Genomic DNA, 23361 nt, shown 5'->3' on the forward strand with positions numbered 1-23361 from the left:
AATGCCCAGTGGTTGTGATATCTGGACACAGGGAAGGATCTGGTTTTCCTGTCCGCCTCTTGTGAGGACCATGCCAACTTTGGGTTAGCTGTTCTGCAGGGACCTGGATGCAGGCCTCTGATGAGTGCCTTCATTCATTTGTCACTTCCTTCCTGCAGCAAGGGTTTAGAGCCTTTTCTGTGCTAGGCCCTGTTGCAGGTCTTGAGGTTATAGCAGTGAACGAAATCGCTAGAGCCCCCTTTTCTCGGAAGTTTATGTTTAGTGGGAAGAGCAGACAATAGGCAAATAGGTATGAGGAGTAATGAGTGCAGTGAAGTAAAGCAGGAGTGAGTAGCAGCGCTTAGGGTGTGAACACTATTTTACAAGGAAGGCGACTTTTGGACAAAGACCAGAATAAAGAGGGTGAAGAAGAGAGCCACCTGGAGGCGGGGCAGAGGCAAGTGAAGGTTGGAGATGGGAGCAGGAGGCCTCTAGGCAGAAGGGGAGTGAGGAGGAGGGGAAGGAGAGAGAGAAGTGGGGAGGGGAGAGGGCTCTGGATTTGATCCTGTGAGAGGCACAGCCCTATCAACATCTTTGTCACCTTGAGAAAATCTTGGCGAAATACCATGTGCAGTTCCAGGGTATGTTCTAATTTTGGAGAATGTTTATGTATTCCAAGGACTCGGAATTAATAATTGCCTTAGCACTTAAAATATATATATTATATATATATATAAATATATTATATATATTATATATATATATAAATATATAAATAAATATATATATATTTTAAGTGCTAAGGCTAATATATATATATATATATATATATACATATATATATATATATTTTATTTATTTGAGAGAGAGAGAGAGAGAGCACAAGCAGAGGGAAGAGGGAGAGGGAGAAGCAAACTCCCCCCTGAGAGGAGAGCCAGAGGTGGGGCGGGGGCTCCATCCCAGGACCCTGGGGTCATGAGCCAAGCCAAAGGCAGCCACTTAACCGACTGAGCCACCCAGGTGTCCCTGCTTCAGCACTTTTAAACACGTAGAAAGCCAACAGTTGAATGACAGTCACCATGTATTCTCAACCATAGAGGAATACTGGTTGATTAGTAAGAGATTCAAAAGTGTGCCTCAGAATCACTGACGTGCTTGCATTTTAGTTGGTGGTCAAAATTAGTAGAGTGTAGACTGCATTCAGGAAGCAACACTTTTGTTCTCCATTTCAGAAAACAGGTCCTTGTACAACTGCACAGTTGGTAGGAGGATCTGAAAGTCTTTAGGCTAATGGTACAGATTTAATCTGTTGTTAATTACAGCTCTGAGGAACTAGCTGCAGAGTTTCTCAAAGTGCCATGCCCACATAACTCGGTAGACTTGGTTAAACTGCACATGGGTGTCCTTCCTTGGTCCTACTGGACTACATTATGGGGTGAGGTCTGGGACCCTGCGTCCTTCACAGCCCCCTCCCGTAGCTCCTGGGCCTGATCAACTTGCCAGGGCAGTGGTGGAGGCACTGATTATTTGTTTGTTTATTTCTATTACTTAAACAATAGACATTCATTTCTCAGTTCTGGAGTTGGGGAGTCCATGATCAAGACACTGGCAGATCCTGTGTCTGGTGAGAGCCCCTTCCTGGTTCATAGAGAACCATCCCCTCCCTGTTCTCATCTGGTAGAAGGCGCTGATAAGTTCGCTGGAACAAATCCTAGAAGATGGGAGGTGGTTGGGTGTGTTCTCAACCCCAGAGCTCAAACCCACACTTCCTTTGTCGTTTTGAACACACGGGAAACTTCCTATTCCTAAAAGACAAGTAAGACACGCCTGCCCAGTAGAAACAGGAAAGAACTGTGCAGAGAATTCTCCCCTTTGATGGTGGGAGTGGAGTGGGGTGGTTAATGGTACTCTGCGTGGGTCGCTTGGATCCAGGAAGGTGTGTGTGTGCCTTCTGCCCCCGGCCACACCTTGCTGCTGTGTGAATGCAGGCCTGTGCCTGCTTGTTGGCTGGCACGTTGTACAGGTGAGAACACGACCACTTACCTTGATGAATCAGGTTTCTTCAGACCGAGCCACCCACACCAAACATTAAAAAGACTACATACTGAAACTCAAGTATTTTCAACTTGTCATCCATGGTCTTGAGTTTTCAGTTTTTGCAGTGTTTAATAACCCTCGATACTTTAAAAATGTGGCGATATTTGGAATGTTAATATAGACAGTGATTTTATTCCAGTGGGTAACGTTGGGGGCAATTTTGCCCTCCCCCCAAGGGGACATTCAGCAACGTCTGGAGATGGCTTGTTGTCACAGCTGGGGAAGGGGAGGACCAGAGATGCTACTAAACTTCATCCACAAGATGCCCTCCACGAGATTAGTCTTCTACAGCAAAGAATTACCCAGCCCCAAATGTCAGCCGTGCTAAGATGGAGAAACCTTGCAAAAGGTCAATTGTATGCCTCTTTTTCTTTTCCTTTTTCTTTTTTTAAAGACTTTTTTTTTTGAGAGAGAGAGAGAGCATGTGAGAGGGAGGGGCAGAGGGAGAGGGAGAGAGAATTTCAAGCAGACTTCCCACTGAGCCTGGAGCCCAACGTGGGGCTTGACCCCATGACCCTAAGATCATCCCCTGAACCAAAACCAAGAGTCGGATGCTCCCCCAGCTGAACACCCAGGCGCCCCCAGTTGTGTGCTCATATGTGTTATGTCTTAGGGTTCTAAGTGAGCTTTCATACAAACAAAAAGTTCCACAGCTAGAACTGGTTTGGAATTAGCCACCTAGATTGTCTGCCTGGGGGGATAAGGAGGACAGGTTGACTCCTGGAATCAGTAGGAGAGGAATAACATGTCCCTGAGGCCTCTGGAAGCCACAGGCAAGGCTCTGGCCTGGTGTAGTCTTGAGCTTTTCTGGTGAAAACGCTGTTCCCCTACTCTCCGTGGCCTCTCCCTGGAGGGTGAGAGTAGGGGAAAGTTGATTGGAGAACTTCACTTGGACCCGCTGTTCTGCAGATCCCAGGCCCCAGCCCTGCCATGTTTGTCCTGTGTCCAGAGATGGGTTTGCGCTTTGGCGAGCTGGCCTGGGGAGTCAGCTCTGGGACTAAACTGTGTGTGTGCGTGTGGGATGGCAGAAACCACACCTCTGAAGTCTCCTCGGTCCCACAGCTCCCCCCCTCCGCCCCCACTGTGGATACATTCCTGTTCTCACTCCCCTCGACCTTGGGTTTCTGGAAGGAAGGGACTCATTCCAGACTCAGTCTGTCAGGCCATCTCTGCATTTTCACAGAATTGATGAAGTGAACTTTTAGAAATCACCTCTTTTTGCTGCGGGCACCCGTATTACTTATTTAGGGTAAAGCAATTTAAAATGCATTTTGCTTAGGAACTAGCGTGCTGCTTTCTTAAGTAATTGGAATTTCAGACTGTGTTGAACCCAGGCATGGAATCGTCACATCAGAGTTACTGATTTTGCTTAATATTTCCTTTTCTGATTTCCAGCAGTCCATCCTGTGCTGCTTCCTTTCCTCCCCAGCCCCTGGCAGGTGGGCTTCCCGGGGTTAAGACGGCTCTGCACTTTGTCTTCCGCTTGGGGACCTTATCTCTATAGAGCGGTCTTAACTACCACCTTTATCCAGATGCCCCAGGACCTTATCTCAGTCATGGTGTATCTTGCGATTGACCACTATACATCCCCCCTTTCCTTCCTTACCAGCAGAACCCTCATTTTGTTTGGGGAAGCAGCCAGCCCAGCTTGTGAAAAGTTCCTGGCTAACTCTGCAGCTGGGGGTAGGCATGGGATGTTGTTCTGGCCAAAGAGATATAGACGGAAGCCTGTGTGTTTCCGGGGCAGTTTTCCCTCTCCTGATATAGTGCTGCCCCTTCCTTTCCATCTCATCCCTCTTCTCCTTCCTGCCTGGACTGTGGGGCGGAGGTTGGCCATGTACCGAGGCTGGCGGGAGCTGGGGACATCTGTGGCATACCAGCCCTGGCCTGCTTGTCACTGACTTCCTGTTCTGTGAGAAAAAGAAACCCCCACTTGGCTAAAAGCCATGATACCCAGGTTTCTGCTACCTGCAGCCAAGGGCACCCCCTTACTGCTAATCCAGGTGAGATCCTTCCCGACAGCCCCAAGCCTTCGTTTGCAGCTGTCCACAGGATTTATCAGCCTGATGGCCCAACAGAACTTTGGACTCAGCAGAACCAAACTGCTCTTACTGTGGAGGGAAAAGGCACGCCGTGGGCAGAAGAAATGGAAGCTTCCATCCTTGTGACCTCTCTCTAGAGCACTCCACCATCTTCCCTGTCACTTGAACTATCTTCCCTCCTGGGTGCCAAGCACCTCTGATCCATCCCAAGCCCTGCTGATGCTGCAGCCCAAGCCCTTCCTTTCCCCCTCCCCGCACCCCTGGCTGCCGCCATCTTTGCTGCGGCACATAGGATTTGCAGCTGAGAACCCTGTGCTGGCTCCCCACCAGCCTCCTATCTCAGGCTCTGCTGTCGCTCTTCTGCTAGCTATGCTCCTTTCCCTGCAATTGTCCTGCACGTTTCTTGACCCCTCTTGAGTGACCTTCTGTGGTCTTGCATGCATTGACCTGCTGACCTAGTGGCCTGTCTTAGGCCAGGTTTGGTAGAAGCAGAGCCTGAAACAAGACTTCAGGGGCCCCTAGTTCACTGAGGGGGCTGCCAGGAGAAAGGGCACCTGGTTAGGGTTGGGTAGGAAGACAAGGAGAGATGCTGAACAAATCTGTGCTCCCAGCTGATCCCTCAGAGAGTGCTGGAGCTTAAATCGTCCTCCCAAAGTGATCCCACCTAGAGGCCAGAGGGCTAGCCTTTTGTACCCCTCAGCTGTGGGGCAGATCTGCTGAGTGGGGGCTGATGTGTGCTGTTAGCAGCCAGCACTCATAGCCCGGATCTGACACCAGCCCTTGGATGCCCAACAGGACCATGATATTGCCTTAACTCCTGCCTTCAACCCTACCCCCATCCCAGGTCGTACTTTCTCAGCTATACCCAGTCATTTGCTGTTCCCCAAATTAACCAGGTCTTTGTGCTTTGCTCATTCCCTTTCTTCTGCCCACAGTGTGCCTCTTCCCTCCCCACCCAGCTCCTCTTTGCTGTGCCCTCCGCTTGCGCTGGGCCTTCTCCTGGGCACTGTGACACATCCCATGTCTTTGCACCCCAAAGCGGGCTTCTCCCCAGTCGCAGGCTTCCTGCCTTGTCTTCTGTTCTTCTTTAGCAAGTAGAAGTCTTCATCTAAAACACAAAACCCCAAACACTATTTGAGTAACTATTTTCTTAGCTTTCCCTGGATGGTATATAACTAGTACTGGTCTAGTTGAAGGAGAAGTTAATTTATTTCATACTGTGGATGTCTTAGGGCCTCTCTTGGACCTCGTGGGCAGCGCTGGCTGATGGGCTGGGTGTTCTGTCGATCCTCAAGCCATACTTCCAACTGCTTCCTGGGCCTCTCTGTCTAGTTCTTTATCACCTCATAGTAATCACATCACCGCAAATCTTCAAAAATTGACTTCCGTCGCTGTCTTTCCAGAACTGAGATGCAGCTTTCTGATAGTCTTCCTTTCATCATTTCTCAGTAGAGCTCTGTCCTGTTCCTTCCTCCCATTCCTCACCAGGGCAAGGCATGGGCTCCCCTTTCATCCGGACAGCAGCAAGCGTCTAGTACCCTGCTTCTCTGTGCTGGGCGGCAGCCTAGCAGGGAGCAGGCTGGTGTTCCTCCTCTGCTGCAGTGAAGTCCTCTGCTCTCAGACACCTCCTGCCTTCCCAGGCATGCTCTTTCAGCTGCCATATTCACATCGGAGCTGCACCTGTTCGCCTTCCCAGGCAGCCCACCATGGCCACGTTGGCTTCCTCACTGCCTTCTCGAGTTCAGATTTTTGTTTCTAACAGTCTATGCTTCATCAGGCCTTCATTATTAGAAACCAAACACCCTTCATATACATGCATATCTACCATTTCTAAGCATCCCCAGGTGGAAGGGCATGGACTTAGAGGTGAAGAGATGTGGGTCTGAATTCTCATCCCCTTCTCCAGGCGTGACCTTTGGCAGGTTAAATGCACAGCAGTCCAGTGAAGTAAGTATTGGTGGGATTTAGTGACATCCCGCCTAGCTTTTCTCCCAGTAAATATGAATGCCCTGTCCACTCTTGTACCAGTAATTATATAGGTAAGTTGACAGTTCCTCCTGTCCTGCTTGGTGGTGCCTATTCTACTCTTGCCTTGAATCACTAATTCTTAATTCGGAAAATGTTAATGCCATTTCTACAAATGGACTGAAAGCATGGACCTTGCCCTTAACCCATCGGGACCTTAACAAGGATTATTTCTTCATCAGGCATACGAGCATTTGAGAAGAATATGTTATGTTTTTGTGTGTGAGTAGAAATACATAATTTTGAAAGCCAAGTCTTTTCTGCATAAAGATGGTTAGCAAAGCTGTGACGTGGAGGCTCTCACCTTGGCAGTCTGAGTGGGAAGAGGGTCAAACCTAGGAGCCCTGGGGCCCTAGCACTTGGAGGAGATGGTAGGAAAAGAGCTACCATGAAGGAGATGGGGAAGGAGGACAGGAGGCTGCCATAGGACGGAAGAAGATAGGCAAGCCATTGGTGATGGCCTGCCAACAAAAGGCCTTGGAGGAATGCCTGAAACCACCATCACTTCTGAAACTCTCATAAGAAACTGAGTATTTATTCAGTAAATATGTACTAGATGCCTATTATGAGCCTCTTAACATCCTAGGCACTGTGAATTCAGTGATGAATGAAGGGAAGATCCCTGTCTCCATGCCATCCATATTCTGGTTGGGGGGACAAGAGACAAAAGGAAAACTTTATAAATAACATGTGTCATGATAGTGAGTGTTGCAAAGGAAAAATTAAGCATGCATCTAGGAATCGTTACTTAGGTGGTTTTGGTAAGTAGGGCATGTCTAGTAGTAGTTTATCATTCTAAACTAAGCATTCTTCACATTAGGTAATGAGTTGAACAGATGGACGATCCAGATCACCAAAGTGAATGCAGAGTTGGCGGGGGTGGGTGGGCAGGTGGGGGTGAGGAGAGCTTTAGCGGAGGGGAAATGTTTGGGACACCTTGCTTCTCCAGCTCAGGCTGCAGATGCCAGGCCTGGCAGGTGAGTGTGAGCCCTCTTAAGCTCTAAGAAGGCCTTTGTCACCCTTCGCTCATCCACTGATGTCCCTCAGCAGTTTTTTGAAGCCCTCTGATGTTCAGGTCGAGCTGGGTGTGAGGCTCGCACACACAGAATGGCAGGGGGAAGGGAGCTCAGTGCCTGCTCCTCAGACGGCTGGACTCGCTGAGTGTCAATGTTCTTCAGTTTGCTTCTCCATAAATATATACTTTTACCAGCTCAGCACACTGCCCCCAAATACAGAAACTTAGTTTTGAGTTTTTCGCCTTTAACTGCTTTATTTATGAGATATTGTGCCTAACACACTAAAGAGATGCTTCAGGTTCCTAAGAATATTTTTTGTTGAGTGGTTTTCAGATTTCTTTTCATCATAGCGTACGGACCCTCCTCCCCCACCCCCATGAAAATGGCTTTAAGCTTTCAGAAATAAAAGTAGCAACACACAGAATTCAGGTAGTATAAGAAGAATGTGAAATGGAAAGTGAACTTACCTACAATTGCTGATAGCAATTGTTGATAACTTCTCAATATCTTTATACCTGTATATACTTACAGATATATAAACAGTCTTCTCCTGCATTCTGATCGTTTTGTTAACTAAAAGTATAATTACTCTTGGATTAATGGTGCACCATTATGCAGTTGTTAACAAAACACACCCATGGCTTAACATTTGTGTACCTGAACCTTTAATGCAACCCGTCGTCCACCGAATTCTTAATTTCTTCTTAAATTTAATTTAATTCTTAATTTCGTCTTAAAGATGAAAGAAGTGAATGAACAGTGTGGGTGTTGCGCAAGACTATGAACTGGTAAATCCCAGGTTCTCTGAGGGAGCGTCTCAACGCCACTTACCTAGCTGTATGTCAGCTGTAAGTTCGTGGAGATGACCCAGGTTGGCCCTCCATTTGTGATGGCTGTGGAGCATGGAATCCACGTGGTCTCGTGTAAATCAGAAGAATACCTTCCAGGCTCAAGTAGGAGGATTTGATGAAACTCGGTGGGAAGTCAGATTCTCTTAGCTTGAATGGAAACATCCTAGAACATGATTCTACCTATATGTCTATATATTTTTATAAAACCACTTTTTTTCTTACAGTATCTTTCTGTGTCAATAAATATGTGTACCCGGGGCGCCTGGGTGGCTCAGTTGGTTAGGTGGCTGCCTTCGGCTCAGGTCCTGGGATCGAGCCCCACATGGGGCTTCCTTCCTCAGTGGGGAGTCTGCTTCTCCCTCTGCTCATGCACTCTCTCTAACTCACTCTCTCTCAAATATATAAATAAAATCTTTTTTTTTTAAAGTGTGTACCTGGTACTTCAATAGTACTTCTCAAACTTTCATCATATGGCTCCCCTGATTTAGCAGATCTGGGGGGCCAGAGACTCTGCATTTCACACGCTCCCAGGTGGTGCTGAGGCTGTGGTCCCAGATTCCACAGATTCTGCAATGATCATTTATCAACAGATTCCCTGTTGTTGGACATTATAGATGTTTCTGTAGAGCTTATACTTTATTCTTTACTATTATAATTTTGTTAACTTTTTTTTCAGTTATTGTCTTAGATATTTTTGGGGGATGCTTATCTTGTTTGAAGACAGGTCATGGGCATGCAATGTACATTCCATCCATGCGAGATGTTTCCTAAGGACCTGCTGTGTGCCAAGCTCTGTCCTAGATCTTGGGGATACAAAGGTGAACAGAGTTCTGGCCCTGCAGCTCATCCTCCAGGTACTTGCAGAATGATAGAAGAAACCCAAGATATACACAGACAGTGTTAGCTCATTGCAGTCAACAAAGATGGGGAAGTGTCTGGGGATAGCCATAGTGTTGAAAAATGATCTTCACAGGGGAGAAGGGTTTAAAGATGAAAAGTGGTTCACCAGGCAGATTGTTGGGATTCCCACTGGAATTCCATCATGTGCAAAGGCACTGAGGTAGCATTCTGGCACATCCAGGCTTCTAACAGTATTTTTTTGTGGCCAGAGTGTGACAGGTTTGTCACCGGGAGTCATAAAACCTGAGACGAGCTGGAAGCCATTCAACAGATAAGTATTTTAGAAAGATGGCTCTGAGGGGAGAGAATCAAGATGGATTCCAGGGACTTGACCACTGGAGGAATGTCATTGGGCATCAGAAGTTCAAGGAAGGGGGCGCCTGGGTGGCTCAGTGGGTTAAGCCTCTGCCTTCAGCTCAGGTCACGATCCCAGGGTGCTGGAATCGAGCCCCGCATCGGGCTCTCTGCTCAGCGGGGAGCCTGCTTCCTCCTCTCTCTCTGCCTGCCTCTCTGCCTACTTGTGATCTCTGTCTCTGTCCAATAAATAAATAAAATCTTAAAAAAAAAAGTTCAAGGAGGTATGAGCGAGAGCCTCTGGAGATTGACTGGGGCTGGGAATGAAAGTTAGAAGCCTGAGTTGAAAACCTCTGTGACAGAGGTTTTCAGCTTGGATGGCTGAGTGGATGGCACAGCTTCCAAATGATGTAAGGAATAGAGGAAAATGCCAGGTTCTCCTTCATAATGTCTGAGGTGAAGACAGCAGGTAGGTTGTCGGACACATAGTCTGAACTTAGGTGAGAGGTCCGCACAGAGATAGGGGTTTGGGGGGGGGGTCTCTTCCTTGAGGTGGTGAGGGAAAGGCAGGTGGTGAAGCCTTGCGGTGAGTATTTGTGGGATGAGGGGAAGACTGGTGGTAGAGACCAGGACCCTTGAGTCATAAGATGTATGTCTGGGATTTTAAAGGAAAGTTCAAGAGGTTTTAGAGGACGTGTTGGTGTAAGGTATCCCAGGCATGGTGTGCAGATGGAGTGAAGGAAGGTAGACAGGCTGGGAGTGGCTCGGCTCTCACAAGGAGCAGGGCCAGTGAGGGGCCAGTGAGCCCTGAGCATTTAGAGGTTTTACAGGTTGAGAGAGGTCTTGGGGGAGAGCGAGGCTACTGGCCAGGACCAGACCCTGGGGGAGAGCATGGGGCTTCAGGAGGATGTTGCTTCTCTAGAAACACCAGGAAGGAAAATGGAACGGATGGAAAAAAGGACTCCATGATTGAGCTAGAGCCAAAACTGCGTCTGGAAATAAGGGTGACCAAAAGACATGAGCCTTAAAGCCCCAACAGATGAATCTTGTCAGATGAGAGTGGATGCCTGTAAGGTCCCTTTCTGTGTGATAATAGTAGTGACAACCAGCAGGTACACAGGACTTGTGATGGGTGACCCCTTTCCCCATGTGAGTCCTGTGAGGTAGGTAATGTGACCACCCCCATTTTACAGATGAGGAAACTGGGCTTGCAGGAGTGAGAGTGACTTGCCCCAAGCTTCCCCACTGGTAAATGCAGGAGCTGAGCCCAGGCGTCAGGCTGCACATCCCGTGTTCTCACACTCCCTCTCCTGAGATCCTCTCCCGTGCGATTAGAAAAAAACCCCAAAACAGCTGTTTTTGTTTTTAAGCATTTGCATGGATTGTATTGTGTGGCAGTGACAGTGAGAAGAGGAAGGGGTTCAGGATGGCAGACTCTGCTGCCCTCAGAGCCCCTCCCTTCCTCGAACAATCCCACTTGGTGGCAGGGGAGCACCATCTGCCGTGGCAGTCAGTGCCCAGCAGGAAACCTGAAACCACGGACGTGCTTCGGGCAGGGAGGACTTTCATGCAGGAGATTGATGGCAAAGACGGCAGCAGGCTGGAAAATTCAAGTGAGAAAGAAATGTTAGCCAGGGGCGCCTGGGTGGCTCAGTTGGTTGAGCATCTGACTCTTGCTTTCGGCTCAGGTCATGATCTCAGGGCCATGAGATCGAGCCCCTCGTTGGGCTCAATGCTCAGCTTGGGGTCTGCGTGAGATTCTCCCTCTTCCTCTGACCCTCTGTCTGTTCTCTCTCTCTCTCTTTCAAATAAATACATAAATAAAATCTTAAAAAAAGAGGTGTAGAAGTGTTAGCCAGAGATCAGGAAGCTTCTGTCACCCAGGGCTGAAGCTTATACTTGTCACAAAGCTGTTGGAGGTGCCGTCACTTCTCCTGAGTAGAAACTGGGGATGCTAGATGCCCACCGATGCCGCTGGAGTCACATGTAGTTACCCTCTCTTGCCTGTGCCTGTCAGCGCCCCTGCCAGAGGCTGCACTCTATCAGGGGACAGGAAGGGCTGCTTCTCTCCTGTCTTGCTGTCTTCTACCAGGAGGCCCCACAGTCACAGCTCATCAGGAAGTGGGTGGGCCAGTCCCGGGAAGGGAATTTCACAGGCTTACTTGGGACGGCGCTGTCCAGCACAGCAGAAACAGGCAGAGGCGGAGATGGGCTCCTCTCTGACACTGCAGTCACTGTTTACTGGAGGTCCGCCTTGGGGTGAACGGCATGTCATTCTGGCTAGAAAAACAGACATCTTAGAAACTGTATATGTACTGGTTGTGGGTCGTCTGCTAGTTCCTACCAGTTGGCTGGCCACATGTTAAAGTACCCCACAGTTATGGTGTTTGAACATTTCTAGGTCTCAGTTGTTCTTCAGCAAGGGCTTGCTAGTGAGGTCCTTGGCACTGCTTCTTGAAACTATTCAGAAGGTGCACATCTAGGAAAATTCTTGCTACACAGGTAGAATTGGAGTTGAGGGAGAGGTGGTTTCCAGTAGCAAGAACATTAACTACTTGAACATCAATTTAGTAAAAGATTTTTTTCAAAGGAAATGACACAACTTGAATGGAAATCAAGTGTGTAATGACATATACAACTGCCTCTTGGCTGAAAGACTGTAGTAAAGATATTGTTTCTTAATATATACATTTATCATAATAGCATACTCTAATAGGTGCCTACATTAGCCAAGCTATGGCTTCACTTTTAATTAGCAATTGTTTAAGTAAGACAGCGGTTTTTCTCCATCTTCTGAGAGCCCCAATGCAGGGAGCCCAAGGTAGAATGGCGGCTCTGTCCTTGGGATTGCCTGGGGACCCAGGCCCCTACTCTGCTGTTCTTCCACCATCCGTTGGTGGTATGCTGTCTGTGTGGCCCAGAGTGGCTCCCCCTGTGTCAGTATTTCAGCCAGCAGGAAAAGAAGCAAACTTGGAAGTTGTACATGTCACTTTTGCTCATCCCATTGGCTAGGACTTAATCATGAGGCTGTACCTAGTTCCAAGGGAGGCTGGGAAATATAGTCTTTTTGCTGGGAGGCTGCCCTCCTAGCTAAGGGGGAAACTTATACAGGGGTGGACATACTGATTTCTACTACAACACCCCCTAGAATATTATTTAGAAATTGAAAACTTGAGGACACAATGAATTCAAAAGGATGAATAGGCAGGTATACTCAAAAACATAATTTTTTAAAGAAAAATATCTTTTAAAATTGCCATTTTTTTCCTTAATGTAACACTTTTGTTCAGTTTCTATTGTGACACTTTAAACTTTTTTTTCTTATAGAAAACTTCAAATGTATAAAATCGTGAGAATATTGCATAATGAGCCCCAGGTACCCGGTGCCGAGCTTTGACAATCAGTTTAAAGCTAGCATTGCCTTAGCCATTCCCCCACATGCACTCTTATCCCCTTCCTGACTTTTTTGAAGCAGATCCGCTGTTCCATCTGTAAATAGTTCCGCATGCACCTCCAAAAGGTAAAGGCTCTTGAAAAAACATTAGACTTTTTATTTGGTGATAACTGTAGTTTCATGTGCAGTTGTAGAAAATACAGAGATCCCATGTACCCCTTACTAGTCTCCCCCACTGGCACCATCTTGCTAAACCATAGTACAACATCACCACTAGGATGTGAATGGGGATACAGTCGAGACACAGAATATCTCCATCATCACAAGCATCCAACCATACTCAGCCCACCCCTCCACAACTCCTGACAGCTACTAATCTGTTCTCCATTTCTGTAATTTTGACATTTCAAGAGTTTCACATACATGGAATCATGCTGCGCGCAAACTTTTAGTCTCGGCTTGGCTCAGTTGCCTTAGATTCACTTGGGTTGTTGGGGGTATCACAAGTTCATTCTTGTTTATTGCTGAGTAGTATTCCCTGCTCTGGCCGTGTCACCTAAAGGCTTTTTATAAACATGACCTGCCTGACTCTCCCTCCTTTCCCTGCCCCTGGCTTCTGCTCTCTTCACAGCAATGCCCAGTGAGTATAACTGTGTGAAACTGAGAAGTGATCGCTCGAGACCCTCTCTGCAATGGTACTCCCGAGCTCAGAACAAGATGAGGAGACCCAACTTGATACTTAAAGACATCCTCAAGTAAGTATGAGCCCTCGGGCCTTGAGAATCCCTCTGGCCAGGTCCACTGTGGGGAGCTGGGAGAAGAGTGCAGTGGGACCCGAAGGCTGGCTCTCATGCTTGCTCAGAGAAGGTCATATAAAGGCACATTCAGTGCAGGTTCCGTACACAGATGTCTGGGTTTATGCATCTGGCTGTCCTGAGAGGGCAGCGTCAGCCAGGGAACGCCCAGGCTCTGTCCCTGAGCCTCAGTGACCGAGAGAGCAGCTCCTACGTGCACAGTGCTCTCAGTGTTATGTAATGAAGGAGGGCTTTCCCTCTTAGCTATTTCAAGTTAATCTAAAAATACAGTTAATTAAAGTCCCCTACAGGATTTTGGAGAGCCTTAAATATTGAACACTAAAAAAGATGACAGGTGTTTCAGGCAGGTCACCCTTATATCCTGATAAGTGGTAGAATTGGTAAGGAAGGGATTTGGAGTTTGCATTTGGTAGCAGCCAAAGTTGAAAATCACCCTTTCGGGGCACCTGGGTGGCTCAGTTGGCTAAGCGTCTGCCTTCAGCTCAGGTCAGGATCCTGGGGTGCTGGCATTGAGCTCTGCCTCAGGCTTCCTGCTCAGTGGAGTCTGCTTCTCCCTCCCCTTCTCCCTCTGCCCTTGCCCCCACCCCATCCCCCATCTTCTCTCTCATTCTTGCTCTCAAATAAATAAAATCCTTTTTTAAAAAAAGGGGGAAAAAAGAAAGGAAATCACCCTCTTGAAAATATCCCTAATTTAGGAGGTATAGGAGGAGGAAGGTGGAAAAAGGAAATGTACATTAATATTTTCCATCTCCTTCTGTCATCATCCCATATTTACTGAGGCCTAACATGCCCAGCACTGGGTGGGACACCAGCCCTTGGCAGTGAACGAGGTCCTCCTGGGCCCACGCTGCACACAGTGTGGGCATGACAGACTCATGACCAGGCATTCCAGTGCAGTGTCCTCAGCAGTGTAGGTACAGGGCCTGCTTTTAACACACTGTTGTTCCTTCCTTCCTCATTTGTATGTTCGTAATCAAGATAAGGGAATTGTTATATGCATCAAGGTAGTACCTTTTCGGGGGAGGGGAGCTGGGGAGAATAAAGGTAATACTACATTCACAACATCTGAAATTCAAAAGATATTAAAAGTACTCAGTAAAATATTCTGTCTTTCCTGCCCCCCGCTTAAAGGTAACCAATATTACCAGTCTTGTGTACATAAGAAATTTTGTGTGTGTGTGTGTGTGTGTGTGTGTTACTCTCCCCCTGCTTTTACACAGATGGTAGCATCCTATTCACTTAACATGGTACTCCATCACAGGGGGAAATTAGGGTGCTTGTCCAGGTTTTCACTTCCTAGAAATACTTTCCTTCATCATCCTCCTTACATATTAAGAAATATTTAGCATCTATTGGGTATAGTATATTGTGCTAGATGCTGTATTTTTAAATTGCCCCTTCATTAGAAAAGAGATCATTTCCCCATTAAGGTTATTCCTCATTTGTGTTACTTACTCAGTAACACAAATTATTTAAAACAATGGTTCCTAAACTTAGGTTTAAACTTTTTTTTTTTTTTTTTAACCTTTAGTTTATCAGTGTCACTTAGGGAGCTTATTAAAAATGAGGTTTCTAGGGGTATATGGTTGGCTTAGTCAGTTGGGTGTCTGACTCTTGGTTTTGTCTCAGGTTGTGATCTCATGGGTGATGGGATTGAGCCACATGTCGGGCTCCACAGCCCGTGGGGAGTCTGCTTGAGATGCTCTCTCTCTCCCTCCTCTGCCCCCAACTTGCACTCCCACTCTCCAAATTAATAAATAAATACATAATCTTTTTTAAAAAAAGATTTCTAGAACCAGGATTCGACTCAATTCTTTTCTCCTAATCCTACGTGTGTATGTGTGTGCATGTGTATATTTTAAACTGTATAATAATATGAGTTTGTTGGATCTTTAAAAGCAGTTTTTGTAGATGGTCTTAAGGGTGACTGGTACTTTTTCACTTCAGTTAGCCTCATTTCTGGGTAGAATCTTTAGAGCAATAATTGAGTAGATTATTTATTTTGTTTTCTTTTTTTTTTTTAAGGCTCCCAGTATTTCCCCCCATTTTTAAAAATTATGGTAAAGTAGCCATAACATAGTATTTACCATCTGAACCATTTCTATACAGTTCAGTGATAGTAAATACATTCACAAGGTATGCAGCCCTCGCCCATCCACCTGCAGAACTCTTTGCATCTTGTAAAACCAACACTCTCTACCCGTTAAGCACTGACTCCCTTGCTTCCCCTCTCCCTGGCCCCCCGGCAGCCCCCATTCTACTTTTTGTCTCTGTGGTTTTTGAGTCTGTGCTTCATGTAAGTGGAATCATACAGTATTGGAAAGACTGACAGTATTTTAAAGTGGCAAAAAATCAAAGCTGAGTTTCTATAGCTCAAAAGCTATTATCTGGTTTTATAAAGTCCAGTGGTCTACAGTGTGATTCATATTTTTGCATAAAAATGTTTTCTCTGTATTACAACAAAAATAATCATAAATGATTATTTTTCTTGTCAGGAGTATAAGAAGTGGTGCCTTAAGTTGACCACAAAGGTCACCTTAAAGGCTGTCTTTCTATGTTACCTAGCAGGCAAGCTCAGTCTGGGGTAGGTTTTCCCTTATTTCACATGATTTCTCTTGATTTTCCCATAACTGCATCATTATACCTGATTGATTTTTTTTTCCAGGTGTACATTGCTTGTGTTTGGAGTGTGGATCCTTTATATTCTCAAGTTAAATTATACTACTGAAGAATGTGACATGAAAAAAATGCATTATGTGGACCCGGACCGTGTAAAGGTTAGATATACCATTAGTGTGGTTTGAATTAAAATATTTCCAAGCTTATACTTAACCAGAAATATCATCTCTAAAGGGTTATAAATAAGTCCTCAGGAAAGTTATAAATGGAAGGGAAACACTTCATCTTAGCACTCCAAAATCAGAAACAACCCCTCTCCCCCCACCAAAACAAATAACCTACCCACCCACCCCCCAGTATTCTTCCCCCATGCACTGAAGTCATTGGGGGGGTGGTGAGTTGCCTTTGACCCCCTCTAAGGCACCTGCCATGGGGCTAGTTGCTGTGACGTTGCCAGCACACACGTCCTTAGAACCGGGGGCAAGTTCTCTCAGAATCACGTCATTCCTGGGGTTTATTTTCATTTTAATGATTTCACACTGTGTTTCAAGCTTTTTCATTTCAATTTATATTTATTTTTCTAAATCAGTTGACCTAGTAAATGCTAACTTCACGGATTATCCGAGTGGTTAGATGATGCAATAACGTTCCATCCTGGATGAAAGAAGAGATGCTCTGAAGTCAGGTAGGAAGGCAATAAGGAGACCGACGTGTGTGGGCGCTTTACTGTCATCACAACGAAGACATGTCCCTGTATTCTTACCCTCTGACAGATGAAGGCTGGGAGCTTAAGTGCTTGCCCAAGTTCACATCTAGTGAACTTTAGTTTACTAAAGTTTAGTAAAGCAGTTCAGTTAACCGGTTTAGTTAACCAGTTCAGTTCATCATCATAGTTTAGTGTGCACTAACTGTTCTAAAAGTGCTTCAGTGATATAACTGCATTTAACCCTCATAATGGGAACTGTCCTGACCTCCCAGCTGAGGCGATGGAAGGGCAGGGAGAGGAAGCGGCCTGTTTAAGGTTACCTTCACCAGACACATGAAAAAATGTTCATCATTATTAGCCATTAGGGAGATTCAAATCAAAACCACATTGAGATACCACCTTACACCAGTTAGAATAGCCAAAATTAGCAAGACAGGAAACAACATGTGTTGGAGAGGATGTGGAGAAAGGGGAAGCCTCTTACACTGTTGGTGGGAATGCAAGTTGGTGCAGCCACTTTGGAGAACAGTGTGGAGATTCCTCAAGAAATTAAAAATAGAGCTTCCCTATAACCCTGCAATTGCACTACTGGGTATTTACCCCAAAGATACAGATGTAGTGAAAAGAAGGGCCATCTATACCCCAATGTTTATAGCAGCAATGGCCATGGTCGCCAAACTGTGGAAAGAACCAAGATGCCCTTCAACGGACGAATGGATAAGGAAGATGTGGTCCATATACACTATGGAGTATTATGCCTCCATCAGAAAGGATGAATACCCAACTTTTGTAGCAACATGGACGGGACTGGAAGAGATTATGCTGAGTGAAATAAGTCAAGCAGAGAGAGTCAATTATCATATGGTTTCACTTATTTGTGGAGCATAACAAATAACATGGAGGACATGGGGAGATGGAGAGGAGAAGGGAGCTGAGGGAAATTGGAAGGGGAGGTGAACCATGAGAGACTATGGACTCTGAAAAACAACCTGAGGGTTTTGAAGGGGTGGGAGGTTGGGGGAACCAGGTGGTAGGGCACGGATTGCATGGAGCACTGGGTGTGGTGCAAAAACAATGAATACTGTTACACTGAAAAGAAATAAAAAAAAATAAAAAATTAAAAAAAAAAAAAGGTTACCTTCACCGGCCAGCGGTGGAGTCGGGCCTTGGACTCAGCAGTGCCCCTCAGAGTCCGAGCTCCTGCTGGCTGCTCTCTGACCCGGTAGGGGAGGTCCACAGAAAGGAGCCAGAAGTTACAGGTAGGCTGATGCAGAGAGGTGGGACCTTGAATTTCTGACCTAGTTTCGAGTCTGAATGCCACTTAGTCAAAGACAAGACCTTGGGCAAAGTTACTTAATTGTTTTGAGTCCCAGTTTTCTCAGCGCTGAAATGTGGACAACAACATGTGTGGGACAGGACAGTCCCCAAAGTTGAATAAGATGATGTGCACGGAGCTCTTCTTCTAGTCTGGGTTTTTAGTCATGCATTTTTTTCTTCCATCTTTATGTCCTGCAAAGTGCCTGTCCTGTTCCGTGAGACAGGCACAGAGAAACAAGAAAACAAGAAGAGCGTGACTAATAAATGCGTGGTGTGGCTCTGAGGAGCCGTGGTGTGTCCCAGAGCCTGCTGTCCCGAGCTGGGCTGTCCCCGGAGGCTGGCCAACTCTCTCCATCCCACCAGCATCAGCTCGTCCATGCTGCTGGGCCAGGACGTGTCCTCTGCCTTAGCTTGGGCCTCCTGCCTCCCTCTCCGGCTGGCCTTGCAGACGTCCTGATAGCCATGAACTCTTCTCTTTGCTTCCTCACTGTGCTTGTCCACGTTCTCTTTGTGGCCTCTTTCTCCCGTCTGTTTAATTAGTCACGCTGTGGACCATCTGACTGACTGCAAAGATAATCACTCTCGAGACTGGGTTAATTGAGGAGAGACGGGAGCGCTGGCATGCCGGGGTCCGACGCCCCATTTCACAAGTACGAGATGGAGAAGACGTGCTGTAGCAGCAGCTGCAGTGAAATCTACTTCACAGCTTTAGGGCCTGTTCCGTAGCTGCCCACAGCTGCTCCCTGCACATTGCTTTAATAGACCAGGGATGGTCTGCCTGTCGCCGTCCCTGCAGAGCTCCGACAAGTGCTCTGATCATTATGCCTATTACTCCGTAAGTTTCCCCAAGGAGTCCTAATGACTTCTGAGGATGACCAGAGAAGAGACTCGAGACGAAGTCCCTGAGGAACCTCTGAAGGGATGGGAATGTTCTTGTAGCCAGAAGGACAGAAGGCCTGCACATGGCAGCTATGGGCCTCCGGGACGGGCAGCTCTGCTCAGGTGGCCTTAATGGCAGCCGTGCAGATCCAGAGATGGCAGTCAAGCAGAAAGGACAAGGATGTGATGGCCTGAGGCGTCCGAAGATGGGATTAACGGTAACGGGCTGCCTTTGTGGCACATCTCTGGAGCTCTTGAAGCAAAGCTGGGTAACAATTTGGTCCTGTAGATAGAATTCAGGCATCAGACAATTCGTGGTTCATGGGCTTTTCTGATCCCTTGCAATCCCGAGCGTCTGTGGTTCTCTGTAATTTTATCAGTACCAGGCTGGAAAGAATCAGCAGGTCTCTTCCCTGCTCTCAGTGCTGGTCCCCGACTCAGTGCCTTTGACACAGAACCTCAACTGTACGCTGAGACTCCTCTGAAACTTCCCAGACTCCATTTGACATAGTAGTTTTCGTAAGCATTTTGTTGTCTCATCTAAAGTAGAAATGATTCGCAAACGTGGATGGTGTTTATAAAAGTAGACAGTTTCTGGGATTCCAGGAATAGGAATAATGCTCCAGGTGCCCTTTGACATCCTCTGCTGTCACCTGTCGCCCCAGGTTCATGTCTCCTTACCTGCCTTTCTGCATCCAGGCATGCCCTACTATGGTGGTAGTAGTATTTCCAAAAATTGAATCTGATATAGTGCTTCCCAGTTTCAAACTCTGACTTGCTCCCATTACCTTTAATATAAACTCCCGAGTCTGGTCTTAGGGCTCTTTGTGCCTTGGTTCCTGCCAGTCTCTTCAGCCTCCTTTTGCTGCCCCATGTCCCAGCCCTGCCTGTTCCAGGCACTAAATCCCCTCACAGTCCCTTGGTTCTTCCTCTTTTTGGTTTTGATTTGGATTTCCTTGGTAACTAATGACGAGCCTCTTTTTTGTGTTTGCTCATTGGCCATTTGTATGTCTTCTAAGGAGAAATGTCCATTCAAGCTCTTTGGCCAGTCCTTCATTGGGTTATTTGTCTTTATATTACTGAGTTGTAAGAGTTCTCTAAAAACTCTGCCTACTAGTCCGTTCATCAGATAATATGGCTTGTGAGTATTTTCTCCCATTTTGTGAATTGCCTTTTCATTTTCTTGCTGGTGTCATTTTCAACACAAAAGTTTTCTTTCATTCTTTCTTTCTTTCTTTCTTTCTTTCTTTCTTTTTTAAGCACAAAAGTTTCTAATTTTGATGAGGTCCAGTTTATTTTTCCTTTTGTCCCTTGTGCTTTTGATGTCATATCTAAGAAATCCATTTCCTAAGCCTGTGTTTTCTTCTGCAAGTTTTATAATGAAGTTTTAGCTCTTAAATGTAGGTCTTTAATTTATTCCGAGTTTGTATATGGTGTGAGGTTGGAGTCCAGCCTTTTTCTTTTGAATGTAGATATGATGTTTTCCTGGCACCAATTGTCGAGAAGACTTTCCCCGATGTTTTAACTGTGTTCGTTCTAACTTCTCTGCCTGGAGCTCTTCCCTCCTCCCTTGGCCTCTCTGCTCCTTATCTTTTACAGGAACTCTTAGCTCCGAAGTTACCTTATCTAAGAAGTCTTATCTGATCAGCCTTCTCTGTCTTCTGGAAATGCCTTTATACCTTAATCCTAACACTTACAATGTAGAATTTTAACTGTCTTTCCCACTTTTCCTTTAAGCAAGCCCTGGGAGGTGGGGATTGTGTACTAACATTTTGTGTTAAGGAATATGTACTTAGGTATATTCAACTCCAGAGAGAGGGGAAATATTACTGAACCATGGTGTGGTGCCTGATCTCTGAACTCCAATGGAATAGAAAATCCACAGTTAAATAACAGGCAATCCAGTAATGTACATTAAGTTTGATATCCCTTTAAGGAATAGGTTAGATAGTTTCTGTTCAACTCCTCATATCCACCAGTGGATAGTAGACAGAAAAAAAAAAAAAAATCTCACCATTCCTTTTCCCCTAAACCATGATTAGGAGTCCTCCATTTAGGCTGATGGCACCAGTTTCAAAACCTAAGTTCACTGCAGGGCCAATAACAACCTGTCAGGGCTCCCAGGGCCCTGCCCTGATTGGCTGCTGTGAGGATTCCTTACCAATCCCTGACAAGGGCATTGGGAGTATCTGATGGGCATTGGGAGTATCTGAGGTCAGCCTCCCAGGCCCCACCACCTACCTGGAGAAAGGGTGTTAGCTTCCCACACAAAACCACAGTTACCTAAGAAGGAGCAGGGAAATGGAGACCCGTAGGCAGCCCACAGGGACGGCTACATCAACCCAGTTCTAAATCTAAAAGATCATTATTTTTTCCAGTTACAAAAGTAACACCAAAACTTCAAATAATACAGAAATGAATAAAGTAGAAAGTTCCCTATAGTTATGGAGAAAGGTGAAAGACTCAGGGGGTAGTTATAAAAGTGCAATGTGTTTCTGAAAGCCTTGGTCAGTTCAGAAATTAATAAAGTAGAAAGGGAAGGCCTGCTATGACCATGGTGGAATTAGGGGTGTTTTTCAATTTTTTTACTTGAGACTCTTTTTTATAGGTTTTTCACATTGTTGACACTGTCAGAATGCCCCACTTTTCACAGTGGTCCTGACAGGTTGTCCTGCTTCATTCCAGGCCAAGGGAGCAGTGTGTGCAGAAAGCATGTGCCCCCCAAGGCTTTGCAGATTAGACGTACAGCTGTAGTTGGATATGACTGAGGATTGGGGTGGGGGAACAGCAGGGTAGAAGACTGAAAATGAGCCAGGACCAAAGAGGGAAAGGCCTTGAGTGCCACACTGAGCCAGGTCCAAATTTGATATCAGATCATGTTTCACTAAAGCAAAATCAAAAACCCTCTCTCAAGTCCCCAGAGTAGAGGAAGGGGTCCTGGTGTTCTGAATGGCTGTGAGGTGGGGTGAGCTCCCTACAAAGAAAACCGTGTCTCCAGGATGTTGGTGGGGTTTGGTCCTTCCCACTGAGAGCGAGTAGACAAATTTGAATTGTTGGGGATGTAGGTTAGCAGAAGATGGTCTCAAAGCCATGAGGCCCCGTTGGCTCTGTTGAGGATACTCTGCAGCCTGCCGTGTTCGGGGGCCCTGCTGACCCTTGTTTCTGAGCATGGTCTGGTTGTGCTGGCCCTGGCCTGTGTTAGTACAGCAGCAGAAGTGTGGCCATGGTGGTCATGGGTTTTGTCTTTTCTATTTAAAGATGCCCCTTAACATGCCATTTCTTTAAAAAGACTGACGGTGGTCCCTGTCAGGATTTGGACACTTTGAAAGCATATTGCAGATGTGAAATTGCATTTAAAGGTTGTTTGAGGAAAGACGAGGGCGCATTCCTGTCCGTCTAGGTTTGGGCCGCATGGTTGCAACAGTTTAAACTAGGCCCTCTCTCTTCTCAGAGAGCTAAAAACCACACACCACCCGGGGGACTGCATTTTCTGCTGTGTAGTTAATTATGGCCAAATTTACTTCTCTCTGACTCTGCAGATCTACACTCATGTAGCTAAGGTAAGCAGAGTGACCTGGGCTGAGTTTTTAGTCCAGGTGTCTGCACCTCTAGACCGCTTTTTTCCTCTCCTCAGTGTTGGCCCCTTACCCCAGACCATCCTTAATTATCGAAGATGAGGGAACTGAAGCCTTGACCTAGGGCTGGATGCTTTAGTCAAGGTTACACTGCTGGTTCATAGATCTAGAACTGTATCTAGCATCCAGATCTTCTGATGGTTTTTTCCTAATCATTTACTGTGACAAAATATACACAGCATAAGATTTACTCCTCTTAAGCATACAGTTTGATAGCATCCTTGCATTTACACGGTTACATCACCTTCACCCCAGTCCAATTCTAGAACATTCTGTCACCTGAGTGAGTTTGCTCACCTGTTGTTCTCTGTCCGCACCCTCAGCAACCAGTCCCCGGCTGCCACTGACTGCTTGAGTTGTAACTGTGGTGTTCTTTCTGTGGCTTGGTTATTCACATTTTTTCCTGCTGGTAGCCAGTGGAAGGTTCCAGATGGCTAACTTGAACGTGAGTTCAGGGGGGCAGTGGCTTTGCCCATGGCTGCTGTTCTGTGATGGTACTCCGGTCTTCACATGTAATGTCGGGGGCACAGAGTGGCCTGGTGAGGAGGAGAGAAGGACCAGCTTTTCCAGGCAGGAACTGAAAGTTTCATGAGGTAACTCATGGCTTACATTCACATGGTTTGTGGCTGAGTTGGACTCCCACCGGGTTTGGTTAGCTCCAGCCCCCAAACTCTGCTTCAACCTCAGTGCTGTGCCCTGTCCCAGATGTAAAGAAAGAAAAGAGAACATTGCCTTTTACGAAGAATTATGCCATTTACTTATATTTTTGAGAAGTATTGTCCTCAAAAGTAT

The 23361-nt window shown here is 46.3% G+C and overlaps 1 protein-coding gene across 3 annotated transcripts in view; it reads left to right on the forward strand.

Moving 5' to 3' along the window:
• ST3GAL5 (ST3 beta-galactoside alpha-2,3-sialyltransferase 5) overlaps positions 1-23361 on the forward strand; it is a 50956-nt gene that overhangs the window by 11287 nt on the left and 16308 nt on the right. For all 3 annotated transcript variants that reach the window (XM_047744348.1, XM_047744349.1, XM_047744350.1), the window contains 2 exons: positions 13230-13353; positions 16079-16190. In XM_047744348.1, coding sequence (XP_047600304.1) covers positions 13230-13353; positions 16079-16190 — 236 coding nt within the window. The remainder of the gene's footprint in view (positions 1-13229; positions 13354-16078; positions 16191-23361) is intronic.

Source organism: Lutra lutra, chromosome 9, assembly GCF_902655055.1.
Source record: "Lutra lutra chromosome 9, mLutLut1.2, whole genome shotgun sequence".
NCBI classification, from domain to species: domain Eukaryota; kingdom Metazoa; phylum Chordata; class Mammalia; order Carnivora; family Mustelidae; genus Lutra; species Lutra lutra.